This window comes from Brienomyrus brachyistius, unplaced genomic scaffold (assembly GCF_023856365.1).
Source record: "Brienomyrus brachyistius isolate T26 unplaced genomic scaffold, BBRACH_0.4 scaffold32, whole genome shotgun sequence".
Taxonomy (NCBI): Eukaryota; Metazoa; Chordata; class Actinopteri; order Osteoglossiformes; family Mormyridae; genus Brienomyrus; species Brienomyrus brachyistius.
In genome coordinates this window covers 512,424-539,039 of record NW_026042307.1, presented here as the reverse complement: position 1 = coordinate 539,039, position 26,616 = coordinate 512,424, and the positions used below count along the sequence as shown (strand labels likewise).

General features: G+C 41.7%; 1 protein-coding gene across 1 annotated transcript in view; it reads right to left on the bottom strand.

Moving 5' to 3' along the window:
- The window catches only part of LOC125721103 (disintegrin and metalloproteinase domain-containing protein 33-like), a 67,356-nt gene that overhangs the window by 6,949 nt on the left and 33,791 nt on the right, over positions 1-26,616 (bottom strand). The window contains exons 4-19 of the mRNA XM_048997036.1: positions 25,663-25,738; positions 24,340-24,416; positions 16,238-16,421; positions 15,795-15,860; positions 12,661-12,729; positions 11,690-11,856; positions 10,316-10,400; positions 9,534-9,676; positions 9,011-9,188; positions 8,077-8,166; positions 7,768-7,963; positions 5,818-5,926; positions 5,150-5,351; positions 3,168-3,245; positions 2,594-2,702; positions 900-1,029 (exon numbers count right to left, since the gene is read on the bottom strand). Of these exons, the coding sequence (XP_048852993.1) occupies positions 900-1,029; positions 2,594-2,702; positions 3,168-3,245; positions 5,150-5,351; positions 5,818-5,926; positions 7,768-7,963; positions 8,077-8,166; positions 9,011-9,188; positions 9,534-9,676; positions 10,316-10,400; positions 11,690-11,856; positions 12,661-12,729; positions 15,795-15,860; positions 16,238-16,421; positions 24,340-24,416; positions 25,663-25,738 (1,959 nt within the window). The remainder of the gene's footprint in view (positions 1-899; positions 1,030-2,593; positions 2,703-3,167; positions 3,246-5,149; positions 5,352-5,817; positions 5,927-7,767; positions 7,964-8,076; positions 8,167-9,010; positions 9,189-9,533; positions 9,677-10,315; positions 10,401-11,689; positions 11,857-12,660; positions 12,730-15,794; positions 15,861-16,237; positions 16,422-24,339; positions 24,417-25,662; positions 25,739-26,616) is intronic.

Genomic DNA, 26,616 nt, shown 5'->3' with positions numbered 1-26,616 from the left:
ATTGAGTTTTCACACTGACAAGATTAAATGTCTGAGGCTGTCCTTCTCTTAGATATTATTATGTCGCACTGCTTCAGTTCTAGATCTTCACCCTTCAGCTGTGTTGGCAAAAGTTAAAATGATCAATTAAACACATTTTGAGTCATTGCAGTAACAAGATCAAGTGTCGTAGGCAATCCTTTTCTATGCTATCATTATGCAGCACTGCTTTAATTTAGGTGCATTTTGTCTCAGAATTTGACCACTTTCCCTACACAATGTGTCTGTAAAGTATGAATATCATTGGTAAAATGAGTTACAGGGTTCACAAGACTACAGCCTCTACTGTATATTTCTTCCTTTGATGCCACACAATTCATTTTTGGGACAATTTGTCTGAAAATGTAACCAGCTGTAGATCATCCATATTATGTTTTTCAGAGGCAGTAATAAGATCCATCAAACACTTTTTCATTTATCACATTCACAGGGTTAAATGTCATCTGTTTTCACCCTTTTGCTGCTACTAAGAAGTGTTGCTTCAATTTTCGGGCAAACTTTCTCAAAATTTGAACAGTTCCGGTTCATCATCCAGACAATGTTTCTGCAAAGTTTCAAAAAGATGCTTGATACTTTTGAGTTATCACAATAATTAGAAAATGACGATGATGGTGGACTGGTCCCAAAACCATATGTATTCCCTGTCTGGGGAACAAAATGCATTCCCTGTCTGGGGGAAACACTCTTCGGTATGAAATTAACAAAGTCAACATAATCAAAATAGCGTATATCTAATAAAGGAAGCCCAGTTATGCACCCATCTTGTAATGGTTTTATCCAGTTGGGCATTGCAAGGTACACTCATTGTGCAACACAATTACACTATGTGTATTGAGGAGCTCATGGCATGGCACTGATACCTGATCAACCTTTGAGACAACCACATGTGGAAGGTAAGGGCCTTCACCTTCCAGCACCAGAACAGGACCAGGACACCAGGCACCAGAACCAGGAAGGTCAAGAAAAGGCCCACCACTAGGCCCTGTTCGCCTGAAGACACCAAGTCAGAACAAAACACACTTTATAGAGATTTTGTAGAGCCTTCACATTGAACATGTGAATGCAAAAGAACACAAAATGATACTGACAAGACATACCTATGGAGCCCAAGTGCCAGTTGATGTAGGAAGTTAGGATGTTTGGCTGCCTTTTATAAGACACTGCAGTCATGGCATCACCCCCACAGGCACTTAATCTAAACTGCTTGATTTACAACGGTGTCGAAAGTGCCCACTGTTTAGAACCTACTCTGCCTAATTTATGATGGTGCCGAATGGGCCTACTGCTTAAAACCTAATCCGGCTGACTCAAAACGGTACCGAATGTGCCCACTGTTTAGAACCTAATCCGCCTGATTTACGATGGTGCCGAATGGGCCCACTGCTTAGAACCTAATCCACCTGTGTCACCATGGTACTGCATGGGCCTGCTATTCAGAGCTAAATCTGCCTGGCTCACTGTGGTATTTCACCAGCCCACTATTCAGAACCTAATCTGCCTGACTCACCATGGTACTGCACGGGTCAGCTATTCAGAACCTAATCCACTTGACTCACTGTGCTACTGCACGGGCCCTGCAATTTAGAACCTAATCCGCCTGACTCACTGTGGTACTGAACAAGGTCTGCTATTCAGAACCTAATCCGTCTGACTCACTGTGGTACTGCACGGGCCCCGCTATTTAGAACCTAATCCGCCTGACTCATTGTGCTACTGCACGGGCCCTGCAATTTAGAACCTAATCCGTCTGACTCACTGTGGTACTGAACAAGGTCTGCTATTCAGAACCTAATCCACCTGACTCACCATGGTACTGCACGGGCCCTGCTATTCAGAACCTAATCCACCTGACTCACTGTGCTACTGCACGGGCCCCGCTATTTAGAACCTAATCCGCCTGACTCATTGTGGTACTGAACAAGGCCTGTTATTCAGAACCTAATCCGTCTGACTCACTGTGGTACTGCACGGGCCCCGCTATTCAGAACCTAATCCACCTGACTCACTGTGGTACTGCACGGGCCCCGCTATTTAGAAACTAATCCGCCTGACTCACTGTGCTACTGCACGGGCCCCGCTATTCAGAACCTAATCCGTCTGACTCACTGTGGTACTGCACGGGCCCCGCTATTCAGAACCTAATCCACCTGACTCACTGTGGTACTGCACGGGCCCCGCTATTCAGAACCTAATCCACCTGACTCACTGTGGTACTGCACGGGCCCCGCTATTCAGAACCTAATCCGTCTGACTCACTGTGGTACTGCACGGGCCCCGCTATTCAGAACCTAATCCACCTGACTCACTGTGGTACTGCACGGGCCCCGCTATTCAGAACCTAATCCACCTGACTCACTGTGGTACTGCACGGGCCCCGCTATTCAGAACCTAATCCGCCTGACTCACTGTGGTACTGCACGGGCCCCGCTATTCAGAACCTAATCCTCTGACTCACTGTGGTTCTGCATGGGCCCCGCTATTCAGAAACTAATCCGCCTGACTCACTGTGGTACTGCACGGGCCAGCTCTTCAGAACCTAAGCCTTTTCACTCACCGTGGTACTGCACGGGCCCGCTATCCACACTCCCCCCTAGACCTTGCTTGTCACAGAAGGGTGGTGCCCAACCTTGGTCACAGTGACAATTCTGGTTACTGTTGCACACCTGTAACATGCACCCCCCACCACAGATACAGACATATATTTACTGCATTTTCACTGGTTATCACAGAATTGCAACATTTGTTTGCAATGGTTGGATTGATGCTAGAGAAGTGATGAGAAAAGGGAGACGTGTAACCTGTTAGGCTTAGCGGGCTGAAGACACTGGCTAATGTGCTTTGGAAGACTTTAGAATATCAGTAAATACTCCTCTTTACAACATATCAGAATGTTGTAATGGCTATAAGTAAATACTTTTCTCTTCTTCCTTATTAATTCAGCAGCACAGCTGATTTGGTGGCTCAAGACAAAGCTAGACTGTTCAAATGATCTTTGTGGATGCTGCTTACTGCTCCAGTTTGGACATGTATGCTCAATCACAGCAGTAACTATATCCAGTGAAACATGACTTCATTTTGTTGCTATTGCTACAAGGGTGAACAAATTTCTAGCAAAGTGTGGCCCTCACCCCATGTCTGTGGCACCGAGTGAGGCAGTTCATCAGGTCACTGAAGGATCTGTTCTGACAACGCTGATTGATACACACCTGAAGACAGAAGACACACAGATGCACTGGATCCTACCAGGATATTGTTGCATGACAACAGTGATGTAGCCAGTTCTACTAAAATAGACCCATGAGCAAAAATATTATGACCACCCTCATGTGATACAAATAACAGGAGTATCTTGTAAAAATAGCGCATGTAAAGATCTGGGATATATTAGACGGTAAGTCAACATTTGTTACCCATAGTTGATGTGTCGAATGCAGAAGAAATGGGCAGGAGTAAAGACTTGAGTCATTTTCTGAGGGGCCAAATTGTTATGATGCCAAATGCCAGATGACTGCGTTAGAGCATCACCAATGCGGCAAGGCTTGTGGAGTGCTCATGATCAGCTGTGGTGCGTTCTTACTGACAGGATGCTTGGTGCCAAGACTCATCAAGGTGGGATGTGAATGGAGGCTACCCAGTCTGGTACAAACCAACAGAATCACTACTGTAGTACAAATTAAGGTCATTTGGTAACACCTTACTTGAGGGGGCACAAATATTTGTTGTAACTCAGCTACTACTGAAGTACAAAGCAAGAACAAATATAGTCACTACTTGAGATAAAAGATGCATCACGATTCATTAAGGATGCACAAATATGACATCAGTATTCACTTGTATTATTCATTACTTGTTACTTTGGTGGTTCCTTCAGCAGTTCACAAAGATTTCCAGAATTAACCAATAAAGTAGCAAATACAGGGATTGCTTTGAAGAAAAGATGCATCGCGATTCATTAATCATGAACAAACATAAGATCAGTATGTAACTAAGATTTTTGGTAAATAAGTAATAGGATATTATATTATCTGTACCTCCTGTTAAAGTGTTACCAATAATTTTAATGATAGTTATGGGAGTAAGGTGTCATGACACAGTGCACTGAGCTCTGCTGTGTATGGGGTTGCTTAGCTACGAACTAACACATCCCACAGCTGCTCAGCACATACCCAGCTGTCCACATGATGCAACAGAAAATGAGATTCACTGGACCAGGCAACCTTCTTCCTTTGCTCCAAAATTCAGTTCTGATGCTTCCATACCCATTATACACTCTTTTAATGGTGGACAGGGGTCAGCATGGGCACTGACTGGCTTGTAGCTCCATACTCACTAGGACTTGATGCACCTTGTGTCGTTGACACATTACTCACATGACCTTCATCAAAATTATTTGCCATTTCTTCCACAGTAGGCTTGTACCAGATGGGATTGATGAGTTTTGGTTGTCTAATACCCTGTCGGGAGTTCATGGCTTTTCCCTGCTGGGACCCTTCTCAGTTGTCACTCACCATGGCTGACTATGAGTAGCCCAGAAGCCTTGCCATTGCGGAGATGCCTAGTCGTCTTCCTATATGATAATTTAGCTCTTGTTAAAGTCACTCAGATCTTTATCTCTGCCCATTTTTTCTGCATTCAACACCTCGACTACAAGTACTGAATGCTAGTTTATCGTCTACCAAAAAAATCCGAACTTTGGCACTGTTTTTACAAGATAATCAACATTATCTACTTCACATAGAGGTGGGAGTAGTGTTTCGTCTCATCTGTGTATAATTATACCCAAACTACAGAAATATGGTGCTCTACAGTATTTGCTGCTTGCTGTGATTGTTACAGCCTTAGTGTACAAAATACAGTTACACAGCATGCAGAATTACAGTATGTTTGCAGATCTTATTTCACAGAATGCTATCTGTTTGCAATAGAATGTATTAATTAGAATTAATGATTTAAAGGTAAAACAATATTTGTGTCTGCATTATGGTCATTTAAAAAAAAAAAAAGAATTTTGGAACTACATGCATTCCACAGGAGTGGTAGAGCATGGTGATGTCAGTTGACGTCTGACCCTCTTACAGGGCTTGGGGAGTGTAAAAAGGACGCCACATGCCTTCCCATCTCCGCACTTGGTCCCAGTCATGACGAGCCCTGGGTCAACAACGTCCTGCTCATCCGGCTTGGTGTAAACATAGGTGCCTCGGCACATCCTCTTCGTGCCATCGGTGTGGATGCTGGTGTCAATGGCCACAGAATTGAAGCCTTTGGGCTTTTCTGCGATGCTGTCACACTGGATCTTGCCACACTTGGCATCGCTGTCAGAGTTAACCATAACAAAAGAGATATGATTCAGGGCGGTGAGTGACTCAGCAGGCTAAGCTTCTGTGCCTGTGATCAGAAGGTTGTCAGTTTGAGCCCTGGTCTCAGCAAAGTAATCACATTTCTAGGCCCAGCTCTAGGGGTGCTGCACACTGATGGACCCTGTGCTGTGACCCCCCCCCCCCCAAGCTTGCTACCATCTGTATGTGTGTCTCATAGAAGCAGGATCTGCTGGGCAAAAGAGAATTTCCTCACAGGAATTAATTATCACTGTTCTATCCTATAAAGGTTCAAGGAAAGCAGAAATGAAAGTCCCTTCCTTTACACTAAAGTCTAGGACAAATGATTGAAGTTATGTACTTATGACAAAGAGGAAATGGTTTCCTAAGTATTCTATCGTGCATCATAGCCATCCACGCAGGCTGTTCAGACAAGCCGCAGTCATGCACTCTTTTACGTTACCTCTTTTCACACTTCACGTAGACCCCCAGTGCATTTTTGCCGCAATTTCCAAATTCATTCCCTGCAGCATTTACCTCCTGAAAGCAGGTATCATGAGCTGGACGGGCACCTGTAAGAAAAACAGGCTCATCCTGTGAATCAAATAAAAATGCATCATTGAGTCATAATAATTACTACAGGCTAGTAGGCATACTAGCTTCCATGCAACACGACTAGCTCAATTTTGTAAATTTTGTGCAGATCTTCTTACGCAGTTCTTTTAAAAAAAAACAGTAGATGCATTTTTATAAAATAACCTTTGGTTGTAGCATTTGTAGTAAGCAACCAACAACTAACCCAATTTAAAGTCTAGGAAAACTCTTTATTCTCTAATAATAGAATACTGTACATGATAAAATCTAACAAATAATTACTCATGATAATAAACTGTAATATTTTAATGATTATCAGTTAAACAATAGTTGATTAAATCAATTATATTCATTATATTTACTTTACTAGGACTTATATAGGAGGCCTACTACACAGATCCACAGCTACCAGTCCAATTACTAAATGACCTACACACGTGTGGCTTTGTAGCTGCACCTGTGATTGACCTCTGGTAACTAATGTAACAGTAACGTTAAAATTGTCATTATTTCCTTCATATCTGCAGTTAAGGAAACAAAAGAAGAGCTCATCTGTCCAACTACAATATCTATAAGATGAAACTTCTGACCTTTTTGACCTACTAGGCCCCCCAAATATGTTTGAGCATGAACTGAGCATTAATTTTCTTCATGCTCCATACACTGAACATCTAATTTTTTTAGCTTATTCCCTATGAGGTATAAAGGTAATACATTACAGTGAATTCATTATTTCACATTAGCATTGAAATCTGATAATGTATCCGGATACTATTCAGATCAAGTTCACATGTACTGATGTGTCTTGCTTATTTCTAAAATGATATTATTTTGTTAAAGAAAAAGTTTTTTATCACTATTTTGCACTGCAAAAACCATCTGAGTCTCCAGGCAACTGAAGCTGAATATAAGATCTTAACATGAAAAAAATATTATAGTTTATTGATTAGTGGCAGCTTCGTTAGTTTTCAGTCGATTTCCTTCTGAATTTGACCCACCTTTGGGGTTTTGATTAATTTTTAAATTAAACTTGTTTTAATTTAATGATTGCTAATAATTATTTCAGTTATGCATCGCTTAACAACGGGGATACGCTCTGAGAAATGCAGGGTTAGGCGATTTCACTGTTGAGTGAACATCAGAGTGTACTTACCTAAACTGAGCTTATTACAACACAAGGCTACAGTAAACTTTTATTATAAGTAGAACGAGTGCACTCAAAAATAACATAAGTGTAGTATAGTGAATACATAAACCAGTAACATAGTTGTTTATTATCCTCATCAAGTATTATATACTCTGAGATGGGCTGGCCCCCCATCCTGGGTTGTTCCCAGCTGCATTGCTTCCGGGATAGGCTCCGGACCCTCCGTGACCCAGTAGGATAAGCGGTTTGGAAAATGGATGGATGGAAGTATTATATACTGTACATAATAGTATGTGCTATAGTTTTATATGACTGGCAGCACAGTAGATTTGTTTATACCATCAGCACAAACGTGTGGCTAATCATGTGATTCCAAGCGATGGGGATTTTTCAGCTCCATTACAGTATTATCTTATGAGGCCACTGTCGTATATGCAGTGTGTCATTCACTGAAACATTGCTATGTGGTGCATGACTGTCAGTGAACAAGTTCAAATGTTTGTTACATAGTTTCCCATGAAATCCCTTTGAGAAGCTCAGCAGGCAGAGAGATAAATACTCAGTGCTTCTCTCTGGTTAAAACATTCCAAACGATGCAGGCGGATGCACATACAGCATGTGTCATGGGGTGAGAGGAAAAGGGAGGGGAGGGGAGGGAGAATGCAGGCCTACCGGGCCCCCACAGCTGCAGACACTGCTGCTCGTGTGTCAGGCACATGCCATTATAGCAATAGGCACGGCCATTCTGGCAGAGGGAGCCGTCCATCAGGTAGACGTTGGAAGGGCAGTAGGGCAAGGCCCCTGTGCAGTACTCCGGCAGGTCACATGCTCCTGCTGCGGCCCGACACAGGGTGCCCCCCAGCTTCAGCTGTGGGAGGAGAACGTCAATAATTAGCTTTAAATTCAGAGTACAACGTACTAGTCATAAATGTACATTTCTTTGGGGAGGCTGAGGGGGGGGGGGGGGGTAGGGGCTGGTACCTTGCAGTTTTCACAGCAGACCCCATGGGCACACTGGACCCCTGCTTTCAGAGTGCAGTTTTTAGCATTGCAGCAGGCGTTGGTGCATTCCTGTTAAACACAGACACAAATGCATTATCACATAACCAGACACAACCAGATACCAGATTCTGAACTTGTGAAGGGGCAAACCACACTTTAATCTAAAGAACAAACTACATGCTATCAAAAAGAGACTCCACTGCATAACATGAACAACATCATAGAGAAGTACAAGAAAGACTAGTGGATAGACAGGGATTTATTTTGAGGGTATGAGGACAGAGCAGCTACTGTAGCTGCCTCCAGAGTCGCCACCCATCCTCATTGCCAAATTAAATGCTGTGTCCCATTTCGTTAGATAGAAAGTGTCCTCTATATATATATATAGTCTTCCCCTGCTGGAGTAAGATTTCAACAACTCTGAGTTAACTATTAGTTAAGTTCTCCTCAGATGAGCTTTATGGTCCGAAGTGACCCAAAATCCAGAGAACTATGCCAAAAGGTGCACATTATAATGGAATATTACAGTTTCAGAGTATGTGCCCATTTACTCTTCTTAACATCACAACAATCAGCAGCTGCAGTGGCTCACTGGATTAATCCGCAGTGGCTCACTGGATACCTGCGTGCCTGCGATGACAACGCTGCCATTTTGAACCCCGTTGTCAGCAGACTGAAGCTGCTGTTGGGCCCTTGAGCAAGACCCTGCACCCCAATTTCTCCAGGGACGCTGGCCGACCCTGCAGCCCTAAACATGATTTCACATAAATATGTGTCTGTGTGTCTCATGGATGACATGATGGGTGAAAAGACAATTGTATTCATGGCATTTTTGCTAAATCTGGTCCAGTGTAGCTGCTCATCCCTGATCAGACTCCTGGGGAGGGAAGGTTTTGTTTGCCAGTGGTCTTACTTCTGGCTCCCCACAGTCACATTCTTCCCCTGACTCCACAAAGCCGTTCCCGCAGCGCCTGCCCTCCACGAGCTCCTCCACGTTAGGCATGTTGAAGACGCACATGCCGCCCCCCTTCTGGAAATAGCCGTCCAGGTCCCTTTTGCTGCACTGACTGAAGACACGTGGGAAGGGGTGGCTGAGGGATGAACAGATTTACACGTAAACAAGGATGGGAATTATTAGTAGTATTCACAATACAGCAATTATTTCGATTTTGTTCTGGTGGTCGTTTGGCATTACTCACATATGTATGATATATTCACAAACCTGAACCTAATCTTTCCTGCACTACATAGATAACAAAACAAAGGAAACAAATCAACGAAGCTGCAATTCTTTCCTGATAAATTTACTGTGTTAAAATTACGATGCTCATGCCATTTTGACGTTCATGCTTTGGCTGTGTCCATGTGAAGACGCTGCGTTGCCTTAGCTTCAGCGGCTCAGCATATTAGCTTAGCATCAGTAACGAAACACGTACCCGGTGGCCGCATTCATCATACACCCTCCCTGCTTAGCCGTCGCTTCCACGCAGCAGCCCTCGTTGTCGTGGCTCATGCCAAAGTTGTGGCCGATCTCATGAGCCATGGTGGCAGCCGCCCCAATGGGCAAGTCTGAGTGGTCCTGAAAGAGTGAGGAGCAAAGGTCGTCTTCTGATCCTGACAGCATCAAGCTACTCGTCACCCAGACTCCCACAGCATAAATCATCAGTATTTCTATGGTACTGTAACTATAGTACCTTTCATAAATATAGAATCATCATTGTCAGCTTTCCCTATTTTTATACACTTCAGCTGGGAATCCACCGCGCACCAGCAGGGGTCAATCAGCATCACACACGCAACCAGTAACCATGGTTTCCTCACAGTCAGTCAGAAGGAGTGCTAACAGGACATGGCAGGTGACTAATAATCAAGCAGATCCGGAGGAGGGACAGCCTTCACTTGCACGGCCTAAAACCCATGCGAGCAGGAAGACGGGCAGGGAAGGAGGAAGGTAAGCCTGCCATGGAAGCATTCTCTCCATCCTGAAGGGACTGCCACCTCCAGATATAAAATTTGTCCCTCAAGGGGTACTTTCCATTACTTCCAGCACCTCCTCTCCACAGCTCTTCTAGCTCAGTATTAAGGCTCCCTTTATCTGAGGTGACAGTTAGAACACCCCTTGTTCCACCTCCCCATGGATGTCTCACCGCGTCTTACAGGATATTCCAGATATCCCTCACCCCCCTGCTTTCAGTGAAGGCTGCGTGAGGATACACACCACATTGATTCCCCCCGAGTTCTCCAGGGAGCACATGCCCTCCAGTGGCGCCATGCCGATGGTGGTCCCCGTGAAGATCACACCCCTGTAACACAGCAGAGTACAGGTGTCAGCAGCAACCCTTTAATTTGCCCTAACTGTAGTCCTAAGATCTTTATCAATACCAAGAATGCAAAGATCTTGCTTGTGTTCTTGCCAAGAGCATTCTTGCTAACTTGCCTCCTAAGAATGAATTTGAGATGAAATGAATCACGGAACTGTTCTCGTTGGCGAGGATAACACCAATGCATCCTTGATATTTGGGACAGGGCAAGAACGACATCAAGGGATTTTTGCAGTCCCTCGTATTTCTGTTTTTTGAGAATTTGAAGTGCACTTCAGCAACGTAAGATGACAAGTAAACATATTGCTGGATAGTTTGATAGCAATTTCACTTACTTTTGCTTGCCTTTGGAATGTACCACATGAAACAGGCTAATAACTAACTGGACTGGAGCCTCTGAAGCCAAAACTGATGTTGCTGTAACTTTCATTTGTGCAATTTCACAAGTGGTCGATTGCCACTGTCTGTAAAGGAATGTTGCCCTTTGAAGTAACATGCCACTGCGTTATTCATCAAAATTTAATAGCTGAATGAGGAGCTTCTCATTCAGGGGTTCAGGGCAAATTTTGTTGTCAGGATTTCAAAATACTGTGGAAAGCCTTGTTACCTTAATACCACCCAAGCCTTCAAAAATACATTTTAAACTGTAGATAAAAGTTTACCCGTTTCACTATACTGCTTGTATTTGTGTTTGTTGCAATACATCTACCCTCTCTTGGTCTGGTGGAATCTCACACCTGTGTGCAGCACCGACTGAAACCATCCACTCCTGCAGCCAAATGTAGCATGACCACAAGCTGCCGTGTGCATGACCGTCTGCAAGCGCAAGCGGAAAAGTGAAGTATGTACTAGGCTTAAGAGTGATCAGGATGACACAGCGGTGGAGTGCCAGAGCATGAAGTGGCACACCATGAAATGCTAATCGACACCCAGCAGGCTAATCATTTCAGAAACATTTACATTATTAATGCTTCACTGACGCTGCAGGAAATAGCCAGAACAAAGTGAGCCCAGTATCAAAATGTACAACACAATAAAGTACACTGGATTAGAGTGGAACTCAATTCATTGAAACCTCCAAGATCTCTGTGTTATTAAATGTACCATCAAAGATTTTTTTTTTTACTTCATTTAAACCTCTTTCTCTTCTTTTGCTCCAGAAGAACCACCAGCTGTTAACAGACATTTTATCCGAGGAACTTGAATTCCATGGGCGGACGGAGCAAAGTAAGTTTGCCCACGGGAAGTTGCTTGCTAACCAATGGACTCACGTGAGCAGCTGGGCATTGTCATGCTTCTTGCGGGATTTCAGCTTTTGCCTCCACTGCAGGAAGGACCAGAGTGTCTTTTTGGGGTCCTCTGTGACTATGCATTGGTCCCGCTCCGTCCACACCTCCAGCCCAATGAGGGGCACTCGGATGTTCAGGGCCCTATAGAACTAGGACATGGTATAGAGTCACATTGAGCTCTACTGTATTCTCTCAAGCAGAGCACAATAAAAACTATAGGAAATTATCAATAATTTACTTTATGTAGCTAAATAGATACATACTAGATAACTAAAAATATAGTTTGATATGTTGTACAAATATGTGCAAGGCCTGGATGTACAGCTGTGCACTGGTTTTATTATTTTTTTATTTCATTATATTTTATTTCATCATATATATTTTTATTATATTCATCCTCTGGGGGGGGCAGTCAGCTATACAGCTCCAGTTCCAGAATTACAGCAAACCTGATGGTAAGTATGGTCTCTTGTTTAAAACGACACAATACAATACGACATGAATACAATTCTTGTAACCAATATCTCTGCCAGATACTGACTGAAACTGATTAGCAATCTCAGGCAGTATACTGTAAAATCACCTCGTTAACCTTTATTAATTATTATTACCTTTGTTAGTTAGTCTTACAGCCTACATTTTACAACACTGATGTTTCCAAATTAAGTATGAGAACAGAATGGAAGCAAAAGGCAGTTTATCAACTGTTAGTTACCCTTTCATATACGCTTGTGTCAGTGTAGGTAGTGGCAACCAATTTGTCATAATCAAATTAAGTATAAAAGTATATCTTCACAGTCATTTTAAACACGATAATTTTATGTACTTAGACACAGGTGTGAAAAAAAGTTAAGGCAACAAACTCCATGCAAAACAAATGACTACTGATTAACTGAGAAGCACAGTAAAAGCACATGTGAAAGAAAAACAAAGAAATGAAACTTCAGTCTTACCTTATCCACATAATTGGCAACTTCTATAATTCTTCGTTTGGTTATTCCAAGGTTATTTTGTCTTTTGAACTGAATTACAAAAATATGACAACAGAATCACAAAGCTGTCTGCCATTATAAATACAAACAGTTCGATTGTTTTAAGAAAACAAATGAGAGATTTCATTAAAAACAGCAAAACAAAAAAGCCAGTTCCAGTTGATAGGACAGTGTTCACAGATTATTTGTTCGAGTCTAATTCCATTCCATTTCTCCACCAGTTATAACTCGATAAATAGAATATTGGATCATTCAATCAGTTCATTCCTTCACTCTATCATGAGTGTCAGGAGTACAGTTTGTATTGCCCCTCCTACTTCTGTGCCTATGATTAGAAGGTTATCGGTTAAAATCCCATGGCTGTTGACCCATTGAGTGTTAGCTAAATAAATTAAGTAAAAATCTTAAGTAAATAAAAATTTAGTAAATGTCTTCTACTGATGTAGCCCGTTCACCTCAATGTGCAGTGTTTTGTTTTTCAAAATTGCTTTTCTGCTCGCCAGAGATGTAGAGAGTAATTACAATCGAGCCTTCCACATCAGGAGGGTTAGGGGTGCAGGCCCCCCAAGATCTGGAAAAACCACATCAAATTTCTTGGTCCTCTTGATGAGTGAAGCAAATTGTTTTGGATTTTAGTACATTTCAGGGCAGTAAAATGCACAAATATATATATGAAATACGAGATGTAAAGATCACTGCGAGATGTCATGTGAGAGCTTGCTGTAAACACACTTGGTGTCCTCCAAACCAGCACTGTACGTATATTTTATGCATTTATTAGTTAATTAACTTTTTCTGTGTCATCTGCAGCTTTCGCAAAACTTCAAAAAAATTCCCATTTAATTTCTTATGCTAAGCCTGTGATATATCGAAACCGCGATGGAGAACGTTGAGATGCAGAAGGGTCGACTGTATTTCAACTATTCTGGTCATTCTCTACTGACCTCTCTCATCAATAATGCATGTTCACAAACAGCAAGGTACTAGTGAGGTACCCTGAGCAAAGTGCTGCTCCCTGGGTACTGAATTAGCTGTCCACTGCCATGTCACACATGGGTTAAACACAAGGGACACATTCTGTTGTTGTGCACTGTGTCAACAGTGACTAATAACTTCACCTATCTACCTTTATTGGATGTGTTTCGTTTTTCGCACCATTCTGTGTAATGTCTAGAGACAACTGCGTAAAAAATCCAGGAGATCAGCAGTTCCTATAATACTCAAACCACCCTGTCTGGCACCAACAAACAGGTCATGGTTGTCACTTAGATCACATTTTTCCACCATTCTTGACCTGTGTCTGCAAGGTTTTATATATTGTTCTGCTGCCACATGGATGGCTGATTATACATCTGCATGAAAAAACAGGTGTACACGTGTTTGCAGTGCATTGGCCAGTGAACATGCAATGAGGGAAATAATTATTTGACCCCCTGCTGAATTCTTAAGTTGACCCATTAATAAAGAAATGGGTCAACAGTCAACAGTTGTCACTTTCTCATCAGGCTGCTTGCTGGTGGTCATGAAGCCCATTACACAACGATCTTTTCTTTGCTGTCCTTAGACGTCTCTTTGGCATTTCCCATGGTGATGAGGTTGAAGATGTAGACAGGTTAGTAACCCAAGAATACTATTTAACAAAGTAATGCCATTAAATGACAATGATGGCTTGGTATCTGTTAATGCTTAATTAAATACTACTTGTATTGCACATGTACTTCACCTAATTTCTTGCTGACTTGTAGGGGATCAAATATTTATTTCCCTAGATAAATGACAAATTGGTTTGGAACTGTTACATAATGATTTTTTTCTTGCTTGTTTTGATGATAATCTATATTTTGCTGTTTAAATAAACATATCAGTGATATGCAGCAGGGGGTCAAATAATTATTTCCCTCATTGTATATAAATATTCTTATCTTCATATGTTAAATTCTGCTTATCATGCTGCTTTAAGGTTAACTACAAGGTATGATACGCAACATTGTACTCTATGAGAAGTTGGGCTGATGTTCCCTAGAAATGCATAGGCAACGTCATTGGCTTTTACGTGTATATTACGGCATTACTGGCTCCTTGTCTTCTTATTTGACTGTCTACTTAAACATTCCAATGTAGGTAGCTATTCCTAGCACTCTAGCGATTGTTTGATCCACTAGTTCCCACAGTTTGCACCACATTTGGCTCGACCACTTTTTTGTTTGCTGCTTTGGCTGCATGGAATTTGCTCCAAAAGATTCTAAGACTTAAAACACCTGTCACCTAAGATTTGTGTTGCTAAGGATTTTAAAACTTGAATTAGGTTGATGTGACTGTTTTTAAATGCATTGCTTTAATTATTTTTATTGCATTTATTTTTGTTTTATTGTATGCTTCCGTTATCTGTGTTCATGTTTCTGTTGCCATATCACTGTTTTGGCCAGGGTCCTTTTGTAAAATAGATCTTGATGTTAGTTAACTCCCTGGTTAACTAAAGGTAAATACGGTGAAATATATTAGTAATGTTTTATTATGTGCACCTTCATAATGCCTTTATAGTGCATTTGTAGAACATCAATTTCACCTTCATAAGGCATTCAAAATGCATTCATAGTACACATTTTAATATACCTTAACATCCTAACATACCTTAAAAGCTTTAATGTACATTAATAGCAAACATTATATGATAAAAACAAACATTACAATCATATAATTTGTTGTTATTAAAGTATATTAAAGCACAATTCACACATGCACAAGTTGTTTTGTGTTTTTTTGTCTGTTAGAACTTTTTAATAACCAGAGAGTAGAAATCTGTGTTTCATTGTACTACATGTATAATGTCAATAAAGTTTCATTCATTCATTCATTCATTCATTCATTCATTCATTCATTCATTCAAATACACACTATATAAAGCCCCCCACACACTTAAGTTAATCTTCAGTAGGTTGTCCAAATTCACTTACCATTATTAGAAGTTTAATTGCTATTGATTCCTAGTTGGTATGATTACCCCGGGGCCGAGTGTTACGTAAGAATTTGGTAACAACTGTGACGGACAACAGAATTCATTACAGCACTTGGTGCTATCAAAATACTTTTCTTACCAGTGTATGATCTGCCACAATGTAAAGCTCCATATATTTAGTAGAACTCTGTGTGTTTCTTCTCATCTGCAAAGATGATAAAAGTCAAGGCTGACACAGATGATCAAGTTTTTTGACCAACTATTTTTTGCCGTTATTCTAAAGTTTATAGCTACAGTGTAGCTGGAAATTACAAACAAGGTTACAAATGTTCAAAACGTGAAAAAAATTATGTGGGAGTGTAAACTGTGCCAGTAAGCTCGAGTCCATGCAATCAGCGATACGTTCATTAAACAAAAAGGAATGCAGAGTAGTTATTCATCCACTAAAATACATATCCATCAAATAAAACACATTTGAGATTTATTTCACAATTTTCACTTTTGCTAAATGATATTATAAGCCATTCATGGTATATTATTTCCCGTGACCCACTGGAAATACCCCTTTTGGGGGATCCTTACCCTTCGATGCAAAGGCTGGAGGAAATCAGAGAAATGGCCAGGATGCTCCGTCTGATGCTCATGTCCACACGTCCCCCCTTGGATTCTCAGATGTTCGGTCCTGTACATCTTGTGATGAGGTGATTCCAACCCATTAATGGGCTCAAGGTAGTAACTGTTGTTGGCATTCAGCACAATCAGGCCCCTGCACAGGAAATTGGAAAACAGGACATACACAGGATGAGGCTTAAAATAGCTTTTAAAAAGTTTTACAAAAACGGCAAAGAAACACCACCGGCTCCAATTTGTATTTTCATCCTGCTGTCAGCAAACCTCTATCCTTTTTTTTATGGGAAGTGTGGGAGTAGATGGCACAAAGCCCAGAACACACCTTCAGATTTACAGTTTGCTTAAATAAAACAGAATATTCCTGTATACAAAATTATCTGTAAGGGGGACCATAACTGTTTGGAGATAAGCTAGCCTCAGAAACACAGTAAAAAAAAACTAGCTATGCTAGCGATGTTTACACCTGCAATAGCGAGCTGTAAGCCTCCCATCTAACCATTATGCTGTAGGTTCAGCCTAACTGTGAAGGCATAACATGTACAGTATAGGGACAAAAATATTTCCTAACAGAGCAACTGTGCCAGCAAATTGTTTCCAGGAACTATTTTAAAAAATCTGTTATGAGGAAAAAAAAATAAATAGAAAGAACTTCTGTTCCCAGACCATTTCTACTAGCCTGCACAACTTTATGTTCCCTGAATAATCTCAGTGTCGTCTTAGGTTCTCACTTCATTTGAGAGGCGGTAAACTGTGCTACCGTGGTCCTGAGAAGTATGTAAATATTTAATTGATGCGCTATTGTTACAGTATATACACACGTGGACAAAATTGTTGGTACCCTTCAGTCAATGAAAGAAAAACTCACAATGGTCACAGAAATAACTTTAATCTGACAAAAGTAATAATAAATAAAAATTCTATGAAATTTAACTAATAAAAGTCAGACATTGATTTTCAACCATGCTTCAACAAAATTAATAAAAAAAAAAACTCATGAAACAGGCCTGGACAAAAATGATGGTACCCCTAGAAGAGACTGAAAATAATGTGACCAAAGGGACATGTTAATCCAAGGTGTGTCCACTAATTAGCATCACAGGTGTCTACAATCTTGTAATCAGTCAGTGGACCTATATATAGGGCTCCAGTTAGTCACTGTGTTGTTTGGTGACATGGTGTGTACCACACTCAACATGGACCAGAGGAAGCGAAGGAAAGAGTTGTCTCAGGAGATTAGAAAGAAAATTATAGACAAGCATGTCAAAGGTAAAGGCTATAAGACCATCTCGAAGTAGCTTGATGTTCCTGTGACTACAGTTGCACATATTATTCAGAAATTTAAGATCCATGGGACTGTAGCCAACCTCCCTGGACGTGGCCGCAGGAGGAAAATTGATGACAAATCAAAGAGACGGATAATACGAATGGTAACAAAAGAGCCCAGAAAAACTTCTAAAGAGATCCAAGGTGAACTTCAAGCTCAAGGAACATCAGTGTCAGATCGCACCATCCGTCGTTGTTTGAGCCAAAGTGGACTTCATGGGAGACGACCAAGGAGGACACCATTGTTGAAAACAAGTCATAAAAACTTGCCAAACTACATGTGGACAAGCCACAAAGATTCTGGGAGAATGTCCTATGGAGACAAAAATTGAACTTTTTGCCAAGGCACATCAGCTCTATGTTCACAGACGGAAAAATGAAGCATATCAAGAAAAGAACACTGTCCCTTCTGTAAAACATGGAGGAGGTTCTGTTATGTTCTGGGGCTGCTTTGCTGCATCTGGCACAGGGTGTCTTGAATCTGTGCAGGGTACAATGAAATCTCAAGACTATCAAGGGATTCTAGAGAGAAATGTGCTGGCCAGTGTCAGAAAGCTTGGTCTCAGTCGCAGGTCATGGGTCTTGCAACAGGACAATGACCCAAACACACAGCTAAAAACACCCAAGAATGGCTACGAGGAAAACATTGGACTATTCTAAAGTGGCCTTCTATGAGCCCTGACCTCAATCCTATTGAGCATCTTTGGAAAGAGCTGAAACATGCCGTCTGGAAAAGGCACCCTTCAAACCTGAGACAACTGGAGCAGTTTGCTCATGAGGAGTGGGCCAAAATACCTGCTGAGAAGTGCAAAAGTCTCATTGACAGTTACAGGAATCATTTGATTGCAGTGATTGCCTCAAAAGGTTGTGCAACAAAATATTAAGTTAGGGGTACCATCATTTTTGTCCAGGCCTGTTTCATGAGTTTTTTTTTTTTTTTATTAATTCTGTTGAAGCATGGTTAAAAATCAATGTCTGACTTTTATTAGTTAAATTTCATAGAATTTTTATTTATTATTACTTTTGTCAGATTAAAGTTATTTCTGTGACCATTGTGAGTTTTTCTTTCATTGACTGAAGGGTACCAACAATTTTGCCCACGTGTGTACGTAACAGTATATACGTTTCTATTGGAATAAATAATAATCGGGTAAAAGGAGACCTTGTGCTGGAACATTTGGAGATAAGCTGTGAGATGTACTTTTGGTGTGATACGTGAAGAGTTTAATTTGTCCTCAGTAAGCTGTCATACCTGGCTTGAGTCAGAACTCGCTGAAGATGCTCTCAACCAGGCCATGCTCTGACTCCCATGAACACTGAGCATACATGATAGCTACTTTTCTAATTACAAATTATACAGATTATAATATATACAGTATATATATAAAAATATGATAGGCTCCGGACCCCCCACGACCCAGTAGGATAAGCGGTTTGGAAAATGGATGGATGCAGAGCCCTTTAATCCTGAGCTTCAGGGGTGCCACATGATTGCTGACCTGCACTGTGATCTCCAAGCTACAAAGAACAAGATGGGATAGGCAAAGACACAAATGCCTATATACTTCTGCAAGATCAAGGAAGCATTGCTGTTACGTGTTCTTATACAGCAGCTTCATTAGCACTTCATTAGCTATAGGAAATCTTCAAAAGCATAGTTTCAACTAAAGCACCGAGATAGCTCCTACAGAATGCATTGTCACTACATTAAAAAGATTGTCACCAAATTTTTAGTTCTGTATATTATCTCTGTCACCTCTATATGCAAATAAAATCTCTAATTCCAATGAATTACAGCCAACTATTTCTTAAAATATACTGACTCCTATTGACTGTTCATGTCCTCTTACAATTTAACATTAATCACAAGGAAGCTCACGACGTATCACCTCATTTTGTGAATTAAGCTACATACATTTAATTCGTTCAAGTTCAAAGTGCAGTTCCATTATTTCCTGTATTGTCTTCTGCAGGATTTTCTTCCTTACAAATATCTACATAGGTGAATTCAGTATTTTGCATCTCTCAGTGGAAAACATTTTCAAAAGACCCATATCATATGGTGCCTATAAAACGAACTGCCCCGTTCATTCATTATCCTAAAACTATTTGTTTTGGTGATAATTCAGGTAAGTTTGAGTATTAATAGGTCTTGAGATAACATGGTATCCTAAAAACATTCAAAATATTAGTGTGTAGGCTGGTACAGATACAATTTGTACAGAATGAGGATCTATTTAGAGTTTTTAAAAACATTTACAATCCTATCTTTTAATTCTTACAGTTGAGGCTTTCAGTATGTTGACTACCCTACAGTAGACTATCTGTAACCCATATCCAGAACACAGAGAAATGGAAGTGATATTCAGATTTTTGCATAAATGAAAGAATCTAACCTTCCCTTAAAACAGTACTGCTCCTCAATATCGGACGTAAAGATGCAATATGCCCTCCTGTGGGCCCACCACCTGCAGGGGGAGCCATGGGGGTTGGGTGCAATATGGGATGGTATTCAAAGGCAGGGGTCTCAATGGACCTATCGATGGCTACCAAAGCTGGGTCTTGGTACATGGAGTGTAACCCCTCTGGTTGGAAATAAGCTTGAGGTGGTGCAGGAGATACCGACTAGATATAGTTGGACCCACTTCAACATGCAGCTCAGTCACTGGAAGCGAATTCTTGGATAGGGACTGGACACTATTTCACGCTGCATAGTGAGGGTATGCTGGTAGTGTTTCGGCAGAGGCCCCTGTCCCGGAGATCTTTAACTCACACCTCTGGCAGAACTTCTCTTGCATCCTGTGGGCCATATTGCAGGACTCCATCGCTGAAGCAGCTGTGCCAAGCTGTGGCCATAAGCTTGTTGGTGCCTGTCATGGTGGAAAATCCCTGAAAGCAGTAGTAGGCACCAGCAGTTAAAGGGAGCGGTCAGGCTGAAGAAGGAAGCCGTCCGAGCTTGGTTATCATGTGGGACTCTGAGCAGGCCAAGCAGAAAGGGGCTTTGGGGGTTACTGAAGCAAAAACTCTGGTGTGGGAGGAGTTTAGTGAGACTAAGGAGAAGGACTTTCGGTTGGCCTTGAAAAGGTTCTTGTAAACAGTCAGGTAACTCAAGAGGGGGAAGCAGGGCTTTATCCATGCTGTTTACAGTAGGAATTGAGAACTGTTGACCTACAGTGGCTTGCAAAAGTATTCAACCCTATTGAAAGTCATCATAATTTTATCCATGACAAAAGATTTGTACACGTATTTGTCCATTCAATATTTTTATCGTGAAGTCTTATGCTGTAACAATACATTTCCAAAGTCAAAATGAACCATTTTATGTACATATTTAACTGAATTCTCAAAAATGTAGTGCTTGCATAAGTATTCAACCCCTACACATTAGTAGTTTGTTGAGAACCCTTTTGCTGCAATAACTGTTTTGTTTTCTTTCTGAGGTAAGTGCGAATCAGATTTGCACATTGTTCAGGATTGATCCTTCCACATTCTTCTTGATGGAATTTATAGATACTCTGGGTTGGTGGACCGGCACCTCTGCCCCATTCAAATAGTGCAACAGATTCTCAACAGACTTAAGATCAGGGCTTTCACTCGTCCATTCCAGAACATTCACCTTTCTGTTTTTGACCCATTCCAGTGTGGTTTTGGCCTTATGCTTAAGGTCATTGTCATGCTGAAAGATGGAATGCAATAAGTCCATTTTATTCTGGAGTGAATGTACATTGGCCAGTATGATAGAGGGAAGCGGTGGTCTGAAGGGTCGCCTCCTCAGCCTGGAGTGTAAAGCTCCTCACCTACAACTTTTCCCCGGGCGAAGCTCTGGAGGAAGAGCAACCACCATTCTTGAGGTAAAGGACGACCGCAGTTGGAGAAGCTTCCCCCTATTGTAGGTGAGTGGATTGTGGCCATTACCCATTGGTTTTAGCGCTGAACAGTCGTCGATGATCCAAAGGATTATGAATGTAATCCAGAAAACCTTCTTCAGGTTCGGCATTATAGATGCGTGGTAAATACAATAGATACGGTAGATGTAAACAAAACCGAATGCAGACTTACAAGGAGACGAGACAGACTGTGCCGTCGCAGCAGAGCATGCACCATGATCACCACAGCTGAGAGTGAAGCTAACCTTCATCTTTTCTTGCACTTCCTGGCAAACCCCCTGTTCCTTGGACTCGCTGGCTGGAATCGTTCCAAACATACTTGGATGCCCTGGGACTGTACAAAGTCAGCAAAGCTCGGAAGAAACAGAACGGAAGGACAGCGGATCTTTCGGACGCTCGGACCTGCAGAGACGTATGAAAATGCCATTTCGCTCCTAGGTTCTCACTTCGCAGCTCCACAAACTGTCATCCTGCGTTGGATCCTTTTTCACCAAAGGCGACAGCAGCCAGGTGAGTTTGTACACCAGTACGTGGCTAATCTGTGTGTTTTAGCAGGCCTTTGTAAATTTAAAGTTAGAGAGCGGCTGTTGACATCAGCAGATGATCTCTCTCTCGTTAGCGCTATGCAAATAGCATTTCAAATTGAAACAGCAGGAGAGTTCACATCTAAATTAGCTTACCCCGCTGCACAATAAGTATTTGCATCACAACCACCTGTTAGCGCTATTTCATCTGAAGGCTGTGGGAAATGTGGCTCATTCTCTCATGTTCCTAGAGCCCGGAACTGTCCTGCTCATGGGCAACGGTGCCAATGCTGCTGCAGAGCTAAATATTTTGCCAAAGTACGCCATTCAGCCCCTGCAAACTCCACAGCACTGTCACCCTCCACTGCTTTTGCAGCTATTCACACTGTCGTCTCCCGATCCCTCTTTCCCCTGACAGACAGAACCTCACGGCTTTTGTGAGGCATGCTGGAGTGTTTCGGTAAACGTGGGTCCCATTTCGGCTTAGTTCTGCCCTGCAGTTGCTTCAATAAGATTATGGCTACTATCTTTACTGGGATCCCTGGGGTGGTCATGTACCTTGATGACATAGCTGTCCATGGGTCTACAGCTGCCATCCACAATGAACGCCTCCATATGGAGTTTTTGAGGTGCTAGCTAAACCTCACACTTAACAGCCAAAAATTTGGGTTTTCTGTACCTGCCATTGAGTTTATGGGATTCCGCCTCATGGCTGTGGGCCTCATCCGACTTGAGTCTAATATTGAGGCCATTATTTCTGAACCCACAAATTCTGCCCAGGATGCCTTTTTCTTTGGCCTACTACCTGCTTTATTTGCCTCACTACTCTGCTACCACAGCTCCTTTGCTTCAGCTGCTGCTGAAAGATACATGTTGCATTTGAATGCCCTCTCATGCCCTACAGTACCTCTGTCACTTGTGTAACCTGAGCTATGGCACTTGGAGCTGTACTGTCACAGCTGCAGGATGGAGTGGGCCGACCTATTGCCTTCGCCACCCGTGCTCTTGCCGCCACTGAACAAAAATATTCTGTAGGTGAACGTGAGGCTCTAGCCCGTGTCTGGGCCTGTGAGCGAAGGCAGATGTACCTTTAGGGCAGGGCATTTAAATTGTGCACCGACCACCAGGCACTGGCAGCCTTGCTTGCAACAACTGGTACATGGCACAAGCCACTCCAACTTTACTGGTGGTCCGAGCAATTGCTGCAGTACAGTTTCACCTGGTGTTTCAGCCCAGGTCATGATAACGTTGTGGCAGATCTGCTGTTCTGCTCCACCCAGTGTTTCACCCCAGGTCATGATAACGTTGTGCCAGATCTGCTGTTCTGCTCCACCCAGTGTTTCACCCCAGGTCATGATAACGTTGTGGCAGATCTGCTGTTCTGCTCCACCCAGTGTTTCACCCCAGGTCATGATAACGTTGTGGCAGATCTGCTGTTCTGCTCCACCCAGTGTTTCACCCCAGGTCATGATAACGTTGTGGCAGATCTGCTGTTCTGCTCCACCCAGTGTTTCACCCCAGGTCATGATAACATCGTGTCAGATCTGCTGTTTCACTCCACCCTGTATCCTGCAGTGCCTGACTCTGTCTCAGAAGCCAGACCTCATCCAGATGTTGCACACACCCCTAAAGGCAGCTGTCTCTATCAAACTCCAGCTGGTATCAGAACAAGACCCAGTCCTCTCCCAGCTTCATACATACATTTGCACAGGGTGGCCGACTAATGTAAATTAAACCCAGACAAGCTCACGAATTTGGCATATAAAAAGTTAAGGCAGTCTATGTATCGATGGACATATTTTCCTTATTAGCTATTATTTTCTGTGCTATTAAATGCTTTTGTTATTATTTTTGAAAACTTTATGTGTTAACTGGGATTTTATTCATCAGTTCCACTAATTCAGTTTAAATGAGAAACACGTTATTTTAAAGTGGAGGAAACTGTTCTGAAAAATGTAACGAGTCCATTGTTTAAAACCTACCTCAAAAGAAGGAACTGTCAGTCTAAATGCACAAAATAAAATTATCGCTATTTATGGTTTTCCAAGCTGTTAGCTTTTATTTTATCTCATATTTCATTACTTTTCAGAGGAACAAATTGTCAATTAATTCTTTGGTTTCCATCTTTGAACAGGGCCACAACATTTACTTGTAGCCACATCATATCATTACTATGGAAAGCAGATGCAAAAATTCCCTTCACCAAAAACTCTCCACCTGGCTCTCCTAGACTAAGATTGAATGCACTGTGCCTTTAATATCAATTTTGAGTCCTCAAAGAAAAGTCCCTGTTCCTTACACTCTGGGACGTGTGACTCACTTGACTCCAGAGCATGTACTGAGGGTGACCCAGGAGTCAGAGTGTCCAATGACGTGCCCATGATAGTAGCAGTGATCCTGAAAACAAAAAAAGAGAAAAGGAGAGAGAGAGAAAAGAAGATCGCAATGATTTGAATGCCATTGTTAGTTCTTTTATTGCATCAAAATCCCCATTGGTTGCTAACATATCCACATGACCATTTGAAAGACAGCGCAGCTGAATTTTACTACCAAGTTGCAACATAAAAGCACTCCCCAGGGAACAATACAATTTGAGAAAAACATCCATAAATTTACATTTCTCTAACCAGAAACTTAAAAAATATCTATTTGCAAAGTTGTATTCTGTTAAAAACTTTCTTAACATGACTGTTCAAAATTTATGAGTGAGTCAAAGGCCTTAATGCATGATGGACTGTTATCTCCAAGAATAAGTATGATCATTTGTTTGATTAGCAATAGAGGCTGAAAGGCCGAAAAGTGAAAAGACAAACCGGTTAGAGCTGTGTGGTTGCTATCACCTATATTTGTAAAGTCTGAATGTATTTTCTTGTTCAGTAGATTTCCTATTCTTACTATTCCATACTGTGACTTGATCTTGAGAGGAGTTTGCCAAGAAGGCAACAACGTACAGAAGAGACACTACAATGAGAACAACCACTGCGGTCTGAGATGAGGTTGTTACAGAAGATGCTCCGTGATCAAGAGGAGACATTGTGGCCACTTGGGTTTGCTTCTGAAACCGCAGTAGCCATTTTCCAGCACAGAGCGTTTTTTAGCTTCTCTTCAAACATCCTAAAAGTATGAACTGTGGCCACAGTATGTCTGAGCTGTGTCTACTTAGATCTAGATAAAATCTGAAGAATTTACAAATGGATTACTCTATGCTTCACAACTGACTCCTGGATCACCCTCAGTGCGTGTGCTGGAGTCAATGCTTCACAACAACGTGAAAGACTTTCATTTTTTGTATAAACGCACACCTAGTCGGAGAAAACGCATAATTTTTACAATACTGAATGCAAGCTTAGATTGTACATTTCTTATCCTACTATCTTACCATCAGCCCATTTCACCGATTTGCTTTTTCTCTGAAACAGGGGCTAAGGTGGGATCAACTTCACGCAGTTCTGGTTGTGATTTTGCTCTTCCAGTATTGATGGAAAAGCGTAGAGTTCCTTTTTTTTACTCTACGTCTCAAATGTCTCATGACTGTTTGCCAGGAGACTATGTAGGACAAAATTTCATTACCAAGAATAGCAAGCGGATGTCCAGAGAGGAGGAGGATGCGAGATGTGGTGTGGAGAGAAAGGCGCTCGCTTACCGTGTAATCAGGCATGAGGGTGACAGGCACCCCGTCTTCGTAATGAGTCTCTGTGAAATTCGGGCCCAGCAGCTGACTGGAAGAGGAAGACACAGGGATAAATAAATGTTCCAACACTGCTTTCCGTTCGCTGTATCGTCAAAAGCAACAGCAAGACACGGCACTGTTACATTGTTATATTATTTATTATTAATATGTATTATTATATACAATAATATATTATTGGTATATTATTTCGTGAACCACATGAACTCTCAACTACTAACCAGTATTTCTCAGATTATGTAATGATATTGATATACAATCACAATGGAAGGAATACAGTATCGTTTTATTTACTTTAAACATTCTTTTACTTCCTGTTGTGGAATTCCTGTATTTATCTCAAACTGTGAATGTGATTTAAGCACTTTCCATAACCAATTAACTCACCCACACACATCTAAGTATATTTTGAAACATTAAGATCTTTTTTTCCAAATTTAATGCATAAAGCATTTTGAATGTGTGAGTGGGGGGGGGGGGGGGGCACTGGCATAAAACTGATATTTTATGTTAAATGTGGGGGGGGGGGGGCTCCAAACGAATAATTATGAAATGTGGCGGCAATGCCCATGTATCTAGCTAAAGTATATATGCCTCCATGTAATTATTTAAATTTTCTCCCCTAACATCTGTTAACATCTTCAACATCTTTTTGCAAGTCTTGGATTTTTTGCAAGTAAATGCATTGCATTTATATAGCGCTTTTCTACGCTTACAAGTACTCAAACCGCTTTACAATTCATGCCTCACCCATACATTCACCCGTTCATACACACATTCACACACCGGTGGCGGAGGCTGCCACACAAGGCGCCAACCTGCTCACCAGGAGCAATTTGGGGTTCAGTGTCTTGCTCAAGGACACTTTGATGGGGTCAGGAGGAACCAGGGCTCGAACCTGCAACCCTC